Source organism: Mastigoproctus giganteus, chromosome 2, assembly GCF_048544385.1.
Source record: "Mastigoproctus giganteus isolate SK-2022 chromosome 2, ASM4854438v1, whole genome shotgun sequence".
Lineage (NCBI taxonomy): Eukaryota > Metazoa > Arthropoda > Arachnida > Uropygi > Thelyphonidae > Mastigoproctus > Mastigoproctus giganteus.
Genome location: NC_143576.1, coordinates 165,090,511 through 165,111,008, shown reverse-complemented (window position 1 = coordinate 165,111,008; position 20,498 = coordinate 165,090,511). Strand labels below are relative to the sequence as shown.

General features: G+C 39.4%; 1 protein-coding gene across 3 annotated transcripts in view; it reads left to right on the top strand.

Moving 5' to 3' along the window:
* bchs (WD repeat and FYVE domain containing 3 bchs) overlaps window positions 1-20,498 on the top strand; it is a 1,877,108-nt gene that overhangs the window by 1,466,596 nt on the left and 390,014 nt on the right. For all 3 annotated transcript variants that reach the window (XM_090389621.1, XM_090389619.1, XM_090389620.1), the window contains exon 56: window positions 9,320-9,439. In XM_090389621.1, the coding sequence (XP_090245747.1) occupies window positions 9,320-9,439 (120 nt within the window). The remainder of the gene's footprint in view (window positions 1-9,319; window positions 9,440-20,498) is intronic.

The following is a 20,498-nucleotide window of genomic DNA, read 5'->3' as shown; positions in this document are numbered from 1 at the left end:
AAAAAAAAAAAAAACCCACTTCCACTTCACCCCTCTGTTCGTTCAAAATACCTGTCCAGTTGAGCCTTAAACTTATTTAGGCTATCAACCTCCACTACAAGGGATGGAAGTCTATTCCACCAACCAACCACCCGCTGGCTAAAGGCAAATTTCCGCACGTCTATCCTACATCTGTCTTTCCTCAATTTGAATTTATGCCCTCTCAGGTGATTATTCTGAGCTAGAGGAAGAATCCCATCAGCATTGAGCATGCTCAAACCATTCAAGGCTTTATACACCTCTATCAGATCACCTCGCTGGTGCCTAGTCTCCAGACACTGTAATTTGCAAAACTTAAGCCTTTCTTCATAAGAGCACCCCTTCGTTCCATTCACTAATCTTGTTGCCCTTCTCTGTACTCGTTCCAGCAGCTCTACATCCTTCTTGAAATGAGGGCTCCAGACCTGTATACAGTACTCTAGGTGTGGTCTGACCATTGCCTTATACAAGGGAATAATCACCTCCTTATCCCTGTTGGAAAAATTCCTGTATATCATTGACAATACTCCATGAGCTACTCTTGCAGCCTGTCTGCACTGCTCAGAGAACTTCATATCTGCCTGCACAACCACCCCCAAGTCCCTTTCATTCTCTACCACTGTCAGTGTAGTACCACAGAGTTGATACGTTGCTCTGGGGTTGCTGTTTCCCATGTGTAGTACTTTACATTTGTCAATGTTAAACTTCATTTGCCACCTCTCAGCCCATCTGCTCAACCTTTCCAGATCCTGTTGCAGCAGCATAGTATCAGTAGTGTCCTTGACAACCCTGCCAACCTTTGTATCGTCTGCAAACTTGGACATTAAGCTGGATATACCATCATCAATATCATTTATAAATACAGAAAACAATAATGGACCCAACACTGAGCCCTGAGGGACTCCACTAATAACATTAGTCCACGGTGAGCAGTGTCCATTGATTACCACTCTCTGTCTTCTCCCCCCTCAACCACCCCTTTATCCATAGCAGCAATTTGCCTCCAATGTCACACTGCTCCAATTTGTGTAGCAGTCTTCCATGTGCAACAGTATCAAAAGCCTTTCTAAGATCCAAGTATATAATATCAAAGCTATTCCAGTTCTTTTGTGACTGCATCATAATATCCAATCAAATTAGTCAGGCAAGACTTCCCCTTAACAAAACCATGCTGTGTCCGAGCTATAACTGAAGTCTTGTCTAAATGATCCTGCAGTGCTTCTTTAACCAGTGCCTCCATTAATTTTCCTGGAACAGAAGTTAAGCTCACAGGTCTATAATTACTTGTGTCAGTCTTTGATCCTCCTTTGTGAATTGGGGTCACATTTGCACATTTTCAGTCTATGGGTACCTCCCCTGAGTCCAAGGAAGCTCTCATAATTATGGCTAAGGGTTTGCTTACTTCCTTTGCTGCCTCCTTTAATATAACTGGATAGATCCCATCCACCCCAGGTGCCTTTCTTGTGTTTATCTTCAACAGTTTCTCCTCCACTTTACTCCCAGTTATTTCAAGATTCTGTAGCTTACTGCTAGAGTTGAATACACCCCTGGCATTCCCCTCGCTGAATAACTCCTCATGTGTGAATGTCGATGCAAAATATTCATTTAGTTTGTTAGCTACCTGAGCAGGGTCATCAACAGTTGACCCATCAATATCAAGTGGACCAATCTGATTCATCCCCTTCCTTCTAGAGTTTACATAAGTAAAGAACTCTTTGCTGTTTTTCTTTGCATCCCTTGCCAAGTATTTCTCGTAATCTGCCTTCGCCTGCCTAACCTCCTTTGTAACTTGGTTGCATATCAACTTGTATCTATCATAGGCTTCTGTGTCATGTGTTAATTTGTAAGTATCCCATGCATTTTTCCTCTCTGCCATATGCCTCATTAGTTCATCTGACATCCATTTTGGCCTAAACCTTGAACAATATTTCTTAGTTGGTATGTAAAGCCTAGTAGCTTCCAAGATTAATTCTTTGAATGCTTCCCATTTTGAATTTGCTGTTGGTAACATCATCAGTTGGTCCCACTGTATAGAATTTAAATACTGTCTCAGTCCATTGTAGTCGCCTTTACGGAAGCAATAACCCTTCCCTTTACCCCTAATGGTGGTTACCTCTTTGAGTAAATCCCACTTCAGCACACTGTGATCACTGCCACTAGTGGTTCATTTATCTGCAGATTCTTAATGCATGAAGAATCACTATTGATAATCAAATCAAGAGTATTACTCCCTCTAGTTGCCTCCCGAACATGCCGATGTAGAAAACAGTCATCCAATAAATCCACAAAAGCCTTGCTAGCGTGTGAGTGACCAACCCACAAATTCCAGTCAATATCTGGGAAATTGAAATAAGACTCTGATTTACTGGCCCACTCTATTTTCCTGTACAGTTTCTTATTATACTCATCAGAGTCATTAGGCCTATAGCACACTCCTACTCTCAATTTTGATCTCCCAATGCTTATGTCACACCAAACTGACTCGACACTGCACCGTCCAGCGATGTTGACTGGCTTCACTTCTTTGGTTTTTATGTGTTTCTTAACTAATAGCATAACCCTTTCCCCCTTACCGAATATAAGCCTGCTGTTCTTTGTCTACAGGAAACAAACTTGACCCCTAAAATAACTATGAGCATAAAACATCATATAATGCTTAGAAAGGATAGGAACGACTCTAATACAGCACAAGGAGGTGTAGCATTGCTAGTAAACTCCAGAACTCCTTTGAGACCAGTCCAACTTTAGAAGCAATTGCTGCTAGAGTTATGGTTAAGATAGCGGTAACAGTTGTTTCTATATACCTTTCGCCAAACTGTCTAGCAGATTTGAATGATTTAGTTACTCAGCTGCCACCACCTTTCTGTATCTTGGGTGACTGGAATGGGCATCACCCCCTATTGGGTTCCTCGCACCTTGATAAGAGAGGTCAGTTAATTGAAAAATTTCTTGAAAGGCACAACTTAACATTATTAAACAATGGGACTCATACGTACGTACGTGCATCTTTCCTCAAGGTCAACTTCTGCAATTGATCTTTCAATATGCTCGCCAAACCTCCTTCCTCTGGTTGATTGGACGGTCACTGATAACCTGCGAAATAGTGACCACTTTCCAGTAATATGCACACTATCGGCTAACTCTCCTCCTCAAACTGAGATAAAAACTGTTTGGAAATTCGACAAAGCTAACTGGAAGAAATATCAAGAGCTGGCACATCTAGATATTCAGACTATCGAGACCCTCACCATTGACTCTGCCGTAACTTACATAACTCAACAAATGATAGCAGCTGCAGAAACCAGTATACCCAGATCATTCATGAAAACTCGCTCCCACCCAAAAATATGGTGGAATGAAGCCTGTAGCAATGCGAAAAAAGAAAAGAATAGATACTGGAACTTATTTCGTAAATACCCAACCACAGCTAACCTCATACAGTTCAAGAAAGCTAGAGCTAAATCTCGTCACATACAACGAATAAGCAAAAAAGAGACATGGTCTAAATATGCCTCCTCTATAAACAGGACCACAAATAACAGAACTGTTTGGAATAAAGTTCGAAGAATTAATGGAAAATATCCACCTATAACCACTCCGATAATATATCTAAAAGGCAAAGAAATCTGCAATCCTCCCGATATTTCTAATACATTAGGTGAAACCTTTGAAAAAATCTCCGCTGTAACCGCATTTGAGCCAAGTTTCCCGGCACATAAAATACAAGCAGAAAAACATAATCTCAATTTCAGTACTTCACGACAGCATCCATATAATGTACCCCTTACCATGGCAGAGTTACGTAGCGCACTTGCAAGATCCAAAAATAGTGCTGCTGGCCCTGATGGAGTGTACTATGCCATGATATATCACTTGAGTGAAGAATCCCTTTCTGCTCTGCTAAAACTGTATAATAGAATCTTTGGCGAGGACTACTACCCTACCAGTTGGCGTCATTCTATCGTACTAGCTTTCCCAAAACCAGGAAAGGACCATTCAGATCCAGTAAATTACCGACCGATAGCGTTAACTAGTTGTATAGGAAAAGCATTAGAAAAAATAATTAATGCCAGATTGACATGGTTCCTAGAGACTGAATGCATTCTAAGTCAAAATCAATATGGATTTCGAAGAACTAGATCAACACTTGACCTTATGGTCAAAGCTGAAGGAAATATCCGAAATGCATTTCTCAGGAATGAACACCTAGTGATGATAAGTCTTGACAACCTGGCGGTATGGAATTCTTCACGATCTCTATGAATCCGGTATTCGTGGTTATCTTCCAAAATTTATCCAGAACTATTTGAGCAATAGGACCTTTCAGGTACGATTTCACTCTGCTCTCTCACAAACTTTTGTGCAAGAAGAGGGGGTCCCTCAAGGTTCTGTGCTTAGTGCCACACTCTTCTCTCTCAGGATTAATTCCATTACAAAAGTTATTCCCGACACAGTTGAAACTTATCTGTATGCTGACGATCTGGCGATCTCAAGCCACTCACAAAACATGCGTTTCATTGAAAGGCAGCTTCAAGGTACAATTAACAAGCTTGTTCAGTGGGCCAAAAATAATGGATACAGACTTTCAAAACAAAAAACAACAGCAATTCATTTTTGCCGTAAACGGAATTTTCATCCAGATCCCGATTTACATCTTGATTCTCATCCAATTTCTTTTCAACAGAGTATTAGCTTTCTTGGACTAATTCTGGATAAAAAACTTAGTTTCTTAGAGCATATTAAACACATTCGTACAACCTGTCTAAAGAAGCTGAATCTCCTCAGGGCAATTTCCGCTACGTCATGGGGTGCAGATCGGTACATGCTGCTGCACTTATACCGGTCGCTCATAAGATCCAAACTAGACTATGGGTCACCTGCATATGCCTCAGCCAGAGAAAGTGTATTAAAATGGCTCGACCCAGTACATCACAATGCCCTCCGAATTGCACTGGGAGCTTTTCGTACATCGCCAGTTCAGAGTCTCTATACGGAAGCACATGAACCACCCCTATTTCTTCGACGGCAAGCTCTGTTATTAAGTTATGCAGCAAAAATCAGAAGTTTCCCATATCATCCTATAAAACAGTATTTATTCACCCCAAAATGGCATAATTTGTACCAAAATAAACCTTTGCAGAATAAACCATGTGGCATTAGATTACAAAGCATAACTACGTGCAGCGAACTAAATATGAATGACATAATTCAAGATATTAGCACGGCTATGCCACCATGGCAAATACCCTTGGCCAATGTTGACCAACCTTTCCAACAATGGGGAAAGAATGCACTTCCAAATTTCAGTATTCAGCAGATCCATGCAACTCACTCTTTTCAGTTCTCTAGTTTTATCCAAATTTACACTGACGGTTCCAAGACAGATAATAAAGTTGGAGCAGCTGCAGTTCTACCAAACAATACAATATCCCAGCAGCTCCCTTTGGAGTATAGTATTTACACTGCAGAACTGTATGCTATCCTGATGGCTCTAGACAATGTAAAACAGTCATTATATCCTCAAACTATTATCTACACCGATTCCTTAAGTGCTGTATCTGCTATTCAGTGTAAATTTCTTTCCAGTCATCCGTTTCTACAACAAATTCAAACCAAGTTAGCGCAGCTTCTTGCAAACAGGCAAAAAGTAATTTTCTGTTGGATACCTGGGCACTCTGGAATCAGAGGAAACGAACAAGCGGATCTTGCAGCCAAGAACGCCAGTCACATAAAATCAGACATGCAGATACCTTACACAGATTTAAAATGCATCATACATACCAATGTTAGAAAAAAATGGCTATCCATTTGGCAGGGAGAAAAGAGCAATAAGCTTTTTCAGATTAAAAAGGATCACAAGAAGTGGTTATCAAGCCTAAGAGGCAATAGAAAGGAAGAAGTAGTGCTTGCTAGAATTCGAATAGGACATACTCACCTAACTCATAGTTATTTACTCACTCAGGATGACCCTCCACGATGCTGCAACTGTCAAACTCAACTCACAGTAAACCACTTGATCATTGAATGCCCATTATATCTGAGAGAACGAAAAACAGCTTTCTCTTCACATCTATATTCTTCTAATAAACTTACCTTACAACAGATTCTCGGAGACCGACAAGATATTAATGATGTTTTTACCTTCCTCAAATTGATAAACAAATATCACCTGATCTGAATCCTTTTATTTAATATAACAATCATGTATCAAATAAGATTGAAATAGGTGCATTATGGCCTTAGTAGCCCTTGCACCAATAAATCCAACAAACAACAACAACAACGTGATGCCCAAGTGCAAGCTCTGGCGTTGATGTGGGCAGCTGAGAGCTTGATGGGCCCCTCAATTTAGTTCCTTCGAGGGCATCCACCCTGTCCTTCAAGCTCTCATATAGGCCCACAAGAACGCTGAGTTGTTTCCTGATATCGATACACTCCTTGCATCACGCACACACAAAGACATCCCCCATGGCAGTATTATGCAGTACTCAAGATACAACCTGACCATTGGCTTATATAATGGGATAATCACCTCCTTACTTCTGCTAGCAAAATTTCTGTATATCGTTAACAAAACTCCCATGCTAGGTGCCCTATCACACTTGTCTACACTGCTCAGAGAATGGCATGTCTGACTGTGCATTTAATTCCCCAAGTCTTTTCATTTTCCAGTCACCCTGAGTTGTACTACACAGTGGGTCTGTTTATCTATGATTACTACTACTACCTGCATGCAGTGCCTTGCATTTGTCAGTGTTATACTTTAATTGCCATTTCCCAACCCATCTACCTAATTTTCCAAATCTTGTTACACTAGCATACCTTGATTACTGTCATTAACTACCCTACTAACCAGCGCCTCTATAGCCAGGTGGGCAGGAGCAGCAGTGCGTAGCACACGCTTCTTGATTAGACCGGGGTTCGAGCCTGTGACCACCAAATACGGAGGATGCGGAAATCTCAGAAATGACCACCATATATCCCCAGAGCAATATGGCCTTAGTTGCTAATGCTCCTAAAAACCAAATAACAATAACAACCCTACTAACCTTTGTATCTTCTGCAAACTTAGACATTAATCCTGATATACCTTCATGAGTATCATTAATAATATAGAAAACAACAATTAGCCCAGCACTGAATTAGCGGAGTTCCCTGCCTGGGGATTTCCATTAATAACTTTAGTCCACAAAGAGTGGTTTCCATTGATTACTACTCTCTGTCTTCTACCACTTAGCCATCCCTTTATCTATAGCACTATTTTATATGCATCAGTATCAAAAGCTTTTCTGAAACTAAATATATGGTACAAATATATTTTTTCATTCACTTCCTTAGTTACTACATTGTAGTATCCAATCAAATTGGTCAGATGAGATTGCCCTTCATCAACTCTGTGGCATGACTGCAGTATAACTGCATTCCTATCTAGATGGGCCTGCATTGACTCCATTTATTTTTCCTGAAAAAGAAGGTAGGCTAACAGGTCTGTAATTACATGTCACCTTTTGATCCCCCCTTTGTAAATTGGGGATGCATTTGCACATCTCCAGTCCATAGAGAACTTCCCTGAATCCATAGATTCTCTTATTCCCCTTATAATTATGGCTAACAGTTTGGTTACTTCCTTTGCAGCCGTCCTTAATATAATTGGATAGACCCCATCCACCCGAGACTGGATAGACCGATAGACCCCGTCCACCCCTTTTTTATATTTAACTTCAATAGCACCAAATACGGAGGATGCGGAAAGGTCAAGGGAATGATCACCGCATATCCCGGAGCAATATGGCCTTAGTTGCTAATGCTCCTAAAAACCAAATAACAAACAACTTCAATAGTTTATGTTCCACTTTCCTGTCAGTTATCGCAAAATCATTTAGTTCCCTGTTAGAGTTTTGATGAACATCTGGCACTTCCTTCCCTAAATAATTCCTCATCTGTGAATATAGATGTAAACCACCTATTCAGTTTGTCAGCAATCTGAGCAGGATAATAAACAGTGCTTCAACCATTGATATTAAATGGGTCAATGTGATTCTTTTTCATGATCATAAGTTTAAAGAAAACCCAGTAATGTTGATCCTACATTACAGCCTGGAATTTAGCTCAAATATATCATTTATGAATGTTTTCTAAGAATTTTTTTTAGGCAGCAGAAAGATGGAAATCTAGAAACTAATTGAAAAAGTGATCTGTGGCATGCCTTTTAATTTTCCTTTTCTTCGTTTACATCCGAAGTTTTTTCCAGAAAATTTATGAGCATTAAGTGACAAACAAGGAGACTGTCTTAACCAAGATATAAAGAATGATAATCACTACTAAGGCAAGTGACATCCCATAATAATCACCACCTTCCCTTATCAGTAAACCTGTGTCAACTTTCCTTAAGTGAAACTTCCAGTAACCTACTATCTTTAATTTGTAAATAGAAAGACAGTTCACAATTTGTTGTTCTCATACACAAAAAATTTACATAAGTATCAAAAATGTATTGTTCCTATATCTTCATCAACTGAATAGGTAAATACTTTTCAGTTTTGCATTTGTTAAATGCCATTTTGGAGAAAATATTGTATTTTAGTTCAAATATATTATAATTTATCTTGATCTTGTAACAACAAATTCATGTATCTTAATAAGAATTAAGTATCATAAAATGAAATTACCTGAAATTTCATTTTATTAATCTGATTTAATCAGAATATCAGAATTAGTATAAATCAGTTCATTTAGGCTCCATTCTTGTAGAACAAAGAAAATTTGTTGATCAACATAATTAACAAAACTTACTTATTTTTATCCTTATTGCCCTGTGTTGGGTACATATATTTTATATTAATTACTTTATAGGAAGAAATATGGACCACAGTTTGTTGTGATTTAAAAGGGAAATAAAATGTTATTTTAATTAAAGGTTATTATTCACGAAATCCTCAATTTCTTAATTTTGCCTAAAAGTAATGCATAAAACTTGAAATGTCTATATTCTAAGTAATGAACAATGTAAATATCCATGTTCATGCAAACTTTTACTGGTTTGAGCTGAGGGGAGTCTCTTGCATTTATATCATCTCATTACATAGAACCATATTCTATCAAATTTTAGTTTTTACAAAATTTATTTAGTTATCTGTTGGTCAGTGTAATTTTTATAGATGTATTTCTTTGAGCTTTTTTTTTTTATGAGTTAATCAAGGTACAGTTGCGACTATTTTGCTATTACTTGATTATCATTAACATTGTGTTGTTATTCTTATCCTTACCATTAATATCAGTTTGTTTGCCCATTTTTTAATAGCGGGGTGAAATAAGCAACTTCCAATATCTCATGCATTTGAACACCTTAGCTGGTCGCTCCTATAATGATCTTATGCAGTATCCTGTTTTTCCTTGGGTTTTGGCTGATTATGATGCAGAAGTAAGTATTATTCATTAGAATTACATTCTTTCAGTACATTTTTTGGTTTCAGTATATGCCTTTATTTATGTTTTTATTTATCTGAATTATTCATTTTCATGTGGAAGTCCTAAAATATGGCACCTAGTATGTGGGAGGTGGCCACCTTGGTGTGAACGAACCTAAACAACGATAAAAGTGTGGCATCCACACCACACAGATGAATGCTGCCCCTCTGCATTACCAGGCAATACTAGGTGGTAGATGACTCTCATCAACCAGTGCAATACCACCTACCTTGCTTATTGGAGAATTGAAGTGCTTGGTCTCCAGACTAAATTGGTATATAGATTTAAACCCATGTTTAGAGTCCAGAGCAAATCATGCAGTATGGTTGATTTCTTTGAGCTTTCGATAAGCAGTATGGCGAGTTCCAGTCTTCCTTACATTTTGAGGGTATAAGCTGTAAAATGGTGTTAGAGGACAGCCACTAGATATCCACCGGACCGAACCTTTTAGTACCTCTCTACAGGAGGCATCCGAATCAGCTAGTGTATAGTCTCAGTGCTTCTGATCTGCTGTATATGAGTAACGGGAGACCGAATATGGTGTATGCAGAGGGTGTTGTGAAGTCATGTTACATTGAGAAGTTGGGTATATTCTTGCCATGTGTACAGCATATCCAGAACTTTAATTATTTCATACAACATGTCTCCCCACCTTTTCTTTACTACTGAATACATCAGTTCCAATCTTAATGATGTCCATTTACAGTCTAACAAGCCTAACTTCTTTTTCTGACACAATCACAGTTACCAGTTGATTCAACCACTGCTTATCTCACACAATTCCTTTCTCTTCAAAAGTAGTACTTATGCATATGCCCACTTTGATATTCCCTGTCCAAAACTTAGTAATTTGGAATTGCCTCTTTTCAATCTTCTCTGCTGGCCTCGAGTGCCAAGTGATTGTGCATTTTCTCTGTGCTTAAAGTATGATTATTTAAAAGTGATTTATAGTTCGTTTAAGTTCCTATCCTTAAGAAATTTATTTATTTAATAACAGCTCCTGTTACAAAAGTATTTATACAGAGCAAGAAAGAAAAACCATCTTTCTTTATTTTTTTGACTTCTATTACTAACATTTACTACTTCAATTCGAAAATTGTAGATCTCTTGAAGTACCATTTATAACTGACACAATATAATAGCGTAGCTTAATTTAATTTATTATGGTACTCACCTTTTTATAATCTGCATTGATGTTGGAATAAAATGGATGATAATTTTAAATTTAAGTTAGCATGAATAAGTTAGGATTTAAAAACAGAATTAAAATATGCGCAAGGAAGCAGAAGTGCACATCTTCGTCCTTGGTTGTCAATGTTGAAATTTAAAACAATTGAAGTTATATAGTTGGAAACAGAAGGCCAATAGCCATAACAAGTGGCTTTCATTTTAGACGTCTTCAGTTGGCAATGGTAGAATGAGAGTAAACGCGTGTATTTAAGAAGACTAAGTTCCCTTGATGCTCCTGGATACACGTGGGAATCTCAGGTGCATGAGATTCCAGACCAGTGCTATGTTATAGGGTAGTTTGGAATTTAATACTTGGAGAGTGGAATGGTGGCGAAACCATTCTATAACTAGGGCTTCATATTAGAGGTCCAATGGTGGCGAAACCATTCTATAACTAGGGCTTCATATTGGACCTCCAATATGAAGCCCTAGTTATAGAATGGTTTCGCCACCATTCCACTCTCCAAGTATTAAATTCCAAACTACCCTATAACATAGCACTGGTCTGGAATCTCATGCACCTGAGATTCCCACGTGTATCCAGGAGCATCAAGGGAACTTAGTCTTCTTAAATACACGCGTTTACTCTCATTCTACCATTGCCAACTGAAGACGTCTAAAATGAAAGCCACTTGTTATGGCTATTGGCCTTCTGTTTCCAACTATATAACTTCAATTGTTTTCAATTTCAACATTGACAACCAAGCACGAAGACGTGCACTTCTACTTCCTTGCGCATATTTTAATCCTGTTTTTAAATCCTAACTTATTCACACTAACTTAAATTTAAAATTATCATCCATTTTATTCCAACATCAATGCAGATTATAAAAAGGTGAGTACCATAATAAATTAAATTAAACTACGCTATTATATTGTAACACTTACTACTTTATGCTTGGTCACACAAGGCACTGCTCCTGCCTCCCAGTGGTGGGGCCGGAAACCTTGGCAGAACAGCTAATCTGCCATGGGCAAAAAGGAACAAATATGGATCAAAATGTGTTTCTGCCTCTAGAGCCGACAAGCTCTCAGCCAGAGTTAGATATTGAACCAGACACATCACAACCCAAGAGGTTGAAAACCACTTCCTTAGTGCCAGACTTTCCTGCATTCCTCATAATGCAGTTACTTGCAGATCAATCTCTCAGTAAGCTGTCTCCCAGAAACACCTGGAAAGTCTGGCAGGATCTCCTAAGACAGTCAAGAGACTGCAATCAGGGGACCTACTTGTGGAAACAATGAACCTTAAACATTCAGAAAAACTGCTAAAATGCTTACAAACTTTGCTAGAATTCTAGTAAAGGTTTCTCCTCATGCAACCCTAAATACATCTAAGGGTGTTATATCCAGCTGGATCTATTGAATGTCACGGAGGAGGAGATAACTCAAGAGCTTCAAGATCAAAATGTAATTTCTGTGAAAAGAATTATGGTTAAAAGAGAAAGTACACTCACACCTACAAGGAATATTATTCTAACCTTCATGCCAACTCTACCATCGTCGATAAAAGCAGGCTATCTACTTTGCCGCATTAGACCATACATTCCTAATCCATTTAGACATTTTAAGTGCCAAAAATATGGCCACTCTCAAACGGCATGCAGAGGCAACCAAGTTTGTCCTAATTGTGGACAAACATAATCCTTAGACCCACATAATCACCTGAGAGGGCATAAATTCAAATTGAGGAAAGACAGTTGTAGGATAGATGTGTGGAAGTTTGCCTTTAGCCAGCGGGTGGTTGATTGCTGGAACAAACTTCCATCTGTCCTTGTAGAAGTTGATAGCTTAAATAGATTCATGGCATAACTTGACAAACATTTGGAGCAAGGGGATGGGTGAAATAAGAGTTTTTTTTGGCTGATGCTATATAAGCTTGCTTTCTTGCATCATGTGCCCATGCTAATGCTCAGACTACACCCAAAGTGATTGCTCGGCAAAAGAAGTGACCTGCCCCAACTGTAAAGTAAAGACATGACATATGGAAAACTGAAAAGAAAATCGTGAAATATAAGATTGAAAATAAAGTAAGCTTTCAAGAAGCAAGGAAATTAATTGCTCCTAGTATGAATAAACATACATATGCCAGTATTGCGCAAAAATATCTATCAGTGGCCACCCAAACTGATGTTACAGTCCCTTCAAACACTTCAAACTCTGACTGGGCTCGGACTGTTCTCTCTAAGCAACAGCCCAATATCCCTAAACAGTTGAACCAGGCAAGTAATACTGCACTTACAGTACCAGCTACATCTCCTTCTCCTCCTCCAATGATTGCTTCTACATTGAATAATCGAAGCTCAAATTCAAAAAAGAATATCCAAGAAATGTCTATGGATACAATTGACTTATCCAGACAAGAAGACCTAATCCTAGAAATATATGCAGAAGAAGATATGGACATTCTTCTCAAAAAAAGACAAACCAAAGCCATAAGCCAGCCACATTAAAGAAACAGTCAGATACAGCTTTTACTAAACACCCGTAATGCCTTACATTTTACAATGGAATTGTAGAGGATATCATATCAACCTTAATGATATTCAAGTCTTAATTAACTGCTACTCTCCAGTTGGTTTCTGTCTACAAGAAACCTACCTAAAGACCCAAATTTCTACCAACATAAAGAACTATTCTATCGATTGTAATACTTCAAATGCAGCCCGTGGGGACATGGCCATTTTGGTCAGTACAAAGATCCCAACCAAACAAATTGTTTTGCAAACTGAAATTGAAGTTGTTGCCATACGTTTGATAGCCCAGATTGCATTAACACTAGTATCAATCTATCTCCCACCAAGTTATACCTTCTCTTACCAAGATCTTGAAAATCTTCTAATGCAGTTACCTTCCCCTGTCTGTCTCTTGGGGGATTTCAATGTCAATCCCCATAAGGGGCCACCACCCCTTATGGGGATCGACTAAATTAGATAGACATGGTCGACTAATTGAAACCTTTCTGGATAAGCAAAACCTTACTGTTCTTAATACTGGTGCACCCACTCCCATACAGTTATCAACTGGACAAACTTCTGCAATTGATCTATCAATATGCTCCCTGATTCTGTTTCCAATCATGGAATGGTCTGTTCTGGATGATTCCATGGGAAGTGACCATTTTCCATTCGTTTGTGAGCTGCTCACTACCCAACCACCATTATCACAACCCTGTAGGAAGTGGAAATTCTCTCAAGCCTTCTTCTTCTTCTTCTTTAATGCTGCCGAATGGCGTTTGCGACTTCGTTTTGATATTGTTCTCTGTCTAGCGCTGCGTGTAGAATTTGTGCTGTTGTCATGTGAAGCCAGGTGTTGATGTTATCTAGCCATGCCATTTTCGGTCTGCCTGGGCGTTTCTTGCCTTCGATCTTTCCCTCCAGGATGAGTGGTAGTAGGTGATATTTTTGTTGGTTCCTAGCGATGTGACCTAGGTATTTGCATTTCCTGCTGATGATGGTTTTGAGCAGGTCCCGTTCCGTGTGCATGTCCTGCAGGACCTGTGCGTTGGTTATCTTGGCTGTCCACGGAATTTTCAGCATTCTTCGGTAGAGCCACATTTCGAAGGCCTGGAGCTTTTTTGTAGTGGCTGATGTTAGAGTCCAGGTTTCTACACCGTAGAGCAGTATTGGCCAGATGTAGCATTTCAATGTGCGTAATTTGAGCACGATGTTCAAGCTTCTGTCGGTGAGGAGGGTTCTCCATTTGGTGAATGCCTGCCTGGCTTGTTCAATTCTGCTTTTGATTTCGGCCTCATGGTTCAGCTGGTCATCAATGAGCACTCCGAGATACTTGAAGCGGTGTATTTGCTCTAATTTTTCGTTGTTTAGTTTGATCGTGATTTTGCTTGCAGTCCTGCTGACCTTCATCACCTTTGTTTTCTTTTTGTTGATTCGTAGCCCCCATGCTTGGCTTTCTATGTCCACTTCGTTCAAGATGGTCTGTAAATCTTGTTCTGAATCCGCTATTAGTGCTGTGTCATCGGCATATCTTAAGTTATTGATGTAGTGTCCGTTAACTTTTATGCCGATGTTCTTGTCAGCCAGTGTTTGGTCGAAGATCATTTCCGAATAGATGTTAAAAAGAATGGGAGATAATGGACAGCCTTGCCGGACGCCTTTTTTTATTGGAATTGGGTCTGTCAGATCGTTGTCATAGCGAAGCCGGGCTGTTTGATTCCAGTAGAGAGTTGTAATAAAGTTGATATCATTGTTTTCAAGCCCAAGTTTTCTCAGTTGGTCAATTAGGCGGTCGTGGTCTACTGAATCGAAGGCTTTCTCGTAGTCAATACGTCTCTCAAGCCAACTGGGTCAAATTTCAATCAGCTATCAGTCTGGATGAGAAATTTATACAAACACAGCCAATAGATGAAGTCACAGATATAATCTGTGGCTTCACCTATTATCTGCAGCTAAATGCTCAATTCCATTGTCGAATCCCCATTCTCCATGGCACCATAACTATTGGTGGAATGAAGAATGCACAAAAACAAAAGTTAAAAAATAAAGCATGGAATTCTTTACATAGATCTCCAGCCACAGTTAATCTTATTAACTATAAAAAGCTAAGGGCAACAGCACGTCTCACACAAAGACAAGCCAAGAAGAATTTCTGGATTTGGTTCACCTCTACCATAAACAAAAACACTAATTCGAGATTAAAATGAAAGAAAGTTAGGCAGATTTCCAGTGAATTTCCAACCATCCCTCCTTCTCTAGTTCTTTCATGGAATGGGCAAGAGCTCTCTGCTCCTAAGGACATTGCAAATGCCTTGGACACAAGCTTTGCCCAAGTTTCAGTGGCATCAACTTACTCTCTGGATTTCCAGAAAATTAAGACCATGTTTGAACAGTGAACCATCAACTTTTGAACCTCTGTACTCCATCCATATAATTAGCCACTTCAATATTCTGAACTTCTACATGCTATCAAAACAACATGCAACAGTGCCTCTGGGCCAGATGGAATATATTATACCATGTTACATCTTGAAGAAAAAAATTTAAAAATACTGCTGGTCTTCTGTAACCGAATCTTTCTTGAAAACCTTTACCCCACCTCTTGGCACCGTGCCACAGTTCTGGCCTTTTTTAAACCTGGAAAAGATTCTACCAGTCCCTACAGTTACAGACCAATTTCCCTCAATAAGTTACTTGAAATAATAATCCATAATCAACTTGTTTGGATCATAGAAACACAACATCTTCTGAGTAATAATCAGCATGGATTTCGCCAGAACAGGTCCTCCTTAGATCTCATGATATGATCAAAGCTGAATCTGCATTCTTAATGCCTTTATAAAAAATGAACATCTTGTTATGGTTTCCCTAGACATAGAGAAGGCATTTGACACTACCTGGCATCATGGCGTTCTCAGTGACCTCCATGCTCTTGGTTTATGAGGCAACCTGCCTCTGTTCATCAGGAACTTCCTCCAGAATCGTTCGATACCACAATTTGCTTTCTATGACATTTTTACAGGGAGTATCACAAGGGTCTGTACTGCTGAGTGCAACCCTTTTTGCCCTTAGAATTGATTCAATCACAAAAGAACTTCCAAATACTGTTCAAACCTACCTTTACACTGACAATCTCTCTCTCTCTCACTCTCTTCTCTCTCTCTCTCTCTCTCTCTCTCTCTCTCTCTCTCTCTCTCTCTCTCTCTCTCTCTCTCTCTCTCTCTCTTGCCATTCTCAGAATGTGAGATCCATTGAACGGCAATTGCAGAAATCCCTGAATAAAGTCCAAAGGTGGGCAGTGCAATGGCTCTTGTCTGTCACAGCAAAAAACCATTGCAATTCACTTTTGCAATCAACATAAATTACATACAGATCCTGAACTTCAGATGTCAAACTCTATAATTCCAGTGACTAACAATGTCAGATTCTGGGGATTAATTCTTGACAGGAAGTTAAATTTCTTTGAGCACATTAAATTTGTGTGTACTACCTGTCTAAAAAAGCTGAACATGCTAAAAGCTTTAACTGCCCTGTCTTGGGAAGCAGATCATACATCTTTGCTGCTCCTATATAGAGCATTGATCAGATCCCATTTGGATGGTGCTTCAATCTATGATTCTGCCTGAAAGAGTATACTACACTGGCTGAAACTTATACAGCATAGTGCATTGTGGATTGCCCATGGTGCTTTCAGGACATCTCCTACCCATAGTTTATATATTGAAACCCATGAGCCCCCTCTTTGCCTTCACAGGAAAGCACTACTACTTAAGTATGCAGCCCAAATACAAAGTTGCTGTCAGCATCCTATTGAGCCATACCTCTTTAATTCACCACTACAAAACCTCTTCAGAAATAAACCCAGTAAAATAAGACCGGCAGGCCTACGCCTTATTGAATTAATGCAGAGTTGAAATGTTCCTTTTTTCAACAGGCAACAATTAATGAATTACTCCCAACCGCCTTGGACTCCCCCCCCTCCTCAGTTATCTTTCGATACTTATCTTCACAAGTGCTTAAAGAATCATCTACCGACTCTCAATGTGAAACAACTCCATGCAATCCAGATTCAGAAATACGCTGATTTTTTGCCAATATATACTGGTAGCTCCAAATCACATTCAGCCATTGGAGCAGCAGCAGTATTTCCCCTGTACTCTTATTTCAGCTGTCCTTCTACCTGAGTATAGCAGCTTCTCTGCAGAACTTCATGCAATAAAATTAGATTTAGACAACCTGAATCTCTACCCATCTCTAACATACATAGTATACACAGACTCTCTCATCTCAATTACAGCAAAACTCCTCCTACAAGGTTCACCCTGTGTTAAATCAAATCAGAAGATTCCTGTTACAAATCGAAGAATGTCATCAATCAGTGACCTTTTGCTGGATCCCAGCACATTTGGGGATAAAGGGGAATGAACTTGATGATCAAAATGCTAAAAATCCATCAACTTTTGATTTAACCTCCATTCCAGTTCCAGCCTCTGACTACAGTCATACAAAGGGTACTAGGAAAGTTTTGCAATACAGCTTTGTTTATTTAATTTTTTCAAAGTAATTTCCTCTACATTCAATACACCTCTCCATCCTCCGAAACCAATCTTTAAACCAGTTCTGCCAAGTTTCACTAGGGAGTAAAGCACACTCGTTGTCCCAAGCGCGTAGAAGGTCCTCATCACTGGAAAACCGCCTCCCTTTTAGCTTCATTTTCACATGCGGGAACAGTGCAAAGTCGCAGGGAGCAAGGTCTGGACTGTAGGGTTTCGAGAAGTTTCAGTCCTGTCGTGGTCAAATATTCGGTGCAGGCTTTGGCGCGGTGAGCTGGAGCATTTTCGTGATGGAGGTACCAGGTGTCCATTCTTGACTTTGGCTGCAGGTTCTTCATAGATCCAATGACTTTAGGCAGGCATTGTTCAGTATACCACTTAGCTGTGACTGTCTTCTGCGTGTCCAAAACGACACGTTCCACAATTCCACTCGATTTGAAAAATACAGCTATTATTTTCTTCTTTACAGATCGGGATTTTCTGACAATTACGGGTGTGTCGTCATCATCAAAGACCCAAACTTTGTTTTGAGCCTTGGTCGGCAGATCGTAATAGTACAGCCAAGTCTCGTCACCTGTCACGATGTTGTTCACATACCGAGATTGTCCCTTATCAAACTTTTTTAACATCTCCCGGCACCAAGTCACACGTCGTGTCATCTGCTCTTCAGTCAGTTGATGCAGCACCCAGAGAGAACAAAGTTTCTTCACGTGCAAATGATCTTGCAGAATCAAACGAATTGCTGGTGCATTTAGGCCCAAAGTATCCTCTATCTGTTGGTAGGTCACTCGCCTGTTTTCATCAAGCATTTTCCTCACAGCAGTAACGTTTTCCTCCGTAACTGACATTCGTGGCCTTCCCGGCCTCTCAGAATCCTCCAGAGTGAAATTTCCCCTTTGGAATTCTCTATACCACCTGAATATCGTTGTACGATGTGGACAATCATCATCTAGTGCAAGAGTCATTTCTTCTAAGCACTGGTCTATGGTTAAACCACGCACGAAATTATACCGCAAAACTGTCCTTATCTCATTTCGTGACCACGATGCCATCGCAAGCACTTTACACTCTCACTACTAATGAATAACTGAGCCCATCGACTTGGCGCAGCGGCTACTATGCACGTTTGAACATGTCTCAACATGCAGCAACAAGCAGCTTCCTGTGATTCATTGTTGCGTCATATTGCAAAACTTTCCTAGTACCCTTTGTATCATGCAAACAGCATGTCTTGTGCAGTGGAAAGAACTATGGCACACCCAAACCAATAATAAACTCTACCAGTTTAAACACGATCCAAAGTGTTGGCACCCTAGCACCAAAACAGTGTGAAGAGAAGAAGCGGTACATGCACTGGCACAAATTGGACATACATATCTGACTCACCTCCATCTACTCACAGGCGAAGATCCTCCTCAGCGTCCATACCGTTCAGAAAATTTAACAGTCAAACATTAACAGGACAGAACATCCGTCCTGTTTTCCTTGAGAAATCTATGAGAACCAATGGCATTATTATTATTATTATTAGCTATATGGTGCAAGGAAGCCCGAGGCTTATGCTGCACCAGCCAAAAAAAAATTCCCAAGTTACCCCGAGAGAGAGAGAGAGAGAGAGTCAGAAGTAAGTAGAAGGAAATCACCAAGAAAGCAAGAAAGAGAAGAATGATGATATCCAGCTCAGGAACCTGGGTGTGCCAAGCCCATACTCACCAGATGTGAACCCCCCAGGGTATTGCAGCATATTTTTGGAGATGATGCAAACATCAACGAGTTTTTCTCTTATCTGAAAGTAATCGATCATTATATTAAAAAATTTAATTTCAAACCTTTTGGTTGGATCAATAGAAGGTTCATCTGATGAAGTTTAATAGGTAAACTCGCGCTTTTTTCTCACACTTCTGGTAATACTGACGGTACTTCCAACTCATCTTTAGACATTTGCAATGTCTAAAGCTTTATCCATACACAGTTTAAATCCTAATGTTCTAAATTCTTTTAGTTGACTAAGAGCACCTTCTATCAAAATATCTCTGTAAACAAAACCAAGTGGTTATGCCTAAATTTTGTTTTTAGCATTTTCCTATGAATAGGTACATTATAGCCACAGCAGCTTATGTGCCGTTAAACCCCCATAACACACACACACACACACACTCTTCTTTGCTCAAAATCTCTCTAACCCACTCTGTTGCATTCATCTATCAATCTCCCATTTCCACTAATCACTAGGAACCCTTTGAATCTTCACTTTCTCCAGTCATTTTTCTAATAGGAGGTGATTTTCCTTAAAAAATAATTGCTGAGAACTCCAGTTTGCTAGTCAAATGGTCCCAGCAGGTTGAAATGCTAAAATTTTTTTTTAGCATAATAATCTCACATTTATTGTTCACTTTTTTTAATGAAAATCCAAACACAAAAGGTATTGTTGTTGTTTATGGGGTTTTAAGTGCAATGGCTTCTTAGGCCATATTGCACTTAGAAAAGTGGTTCATACTGCCTGTTTGGTTCATGTAGAAACAATTAGAAACGGCTATATAGTCCTATTCGTTTTAGGAAGGAGAAGAATTCTGCGATGTTTGATTTTTTGCCTATGATATGGCTAAGTGACAAAGGTACCGTTAAGCTTGCTAGAGAACTGAATGACACTAGTCGAACATTATGATACAGAGCACATTCTAGAAGTATTTGTTTGACTGTAAGTGGTGTATGACAATGATTACACTGAGGAGGGTCATTCCCTGACAGGAGGAACAAATGAGTTAAATGAGTA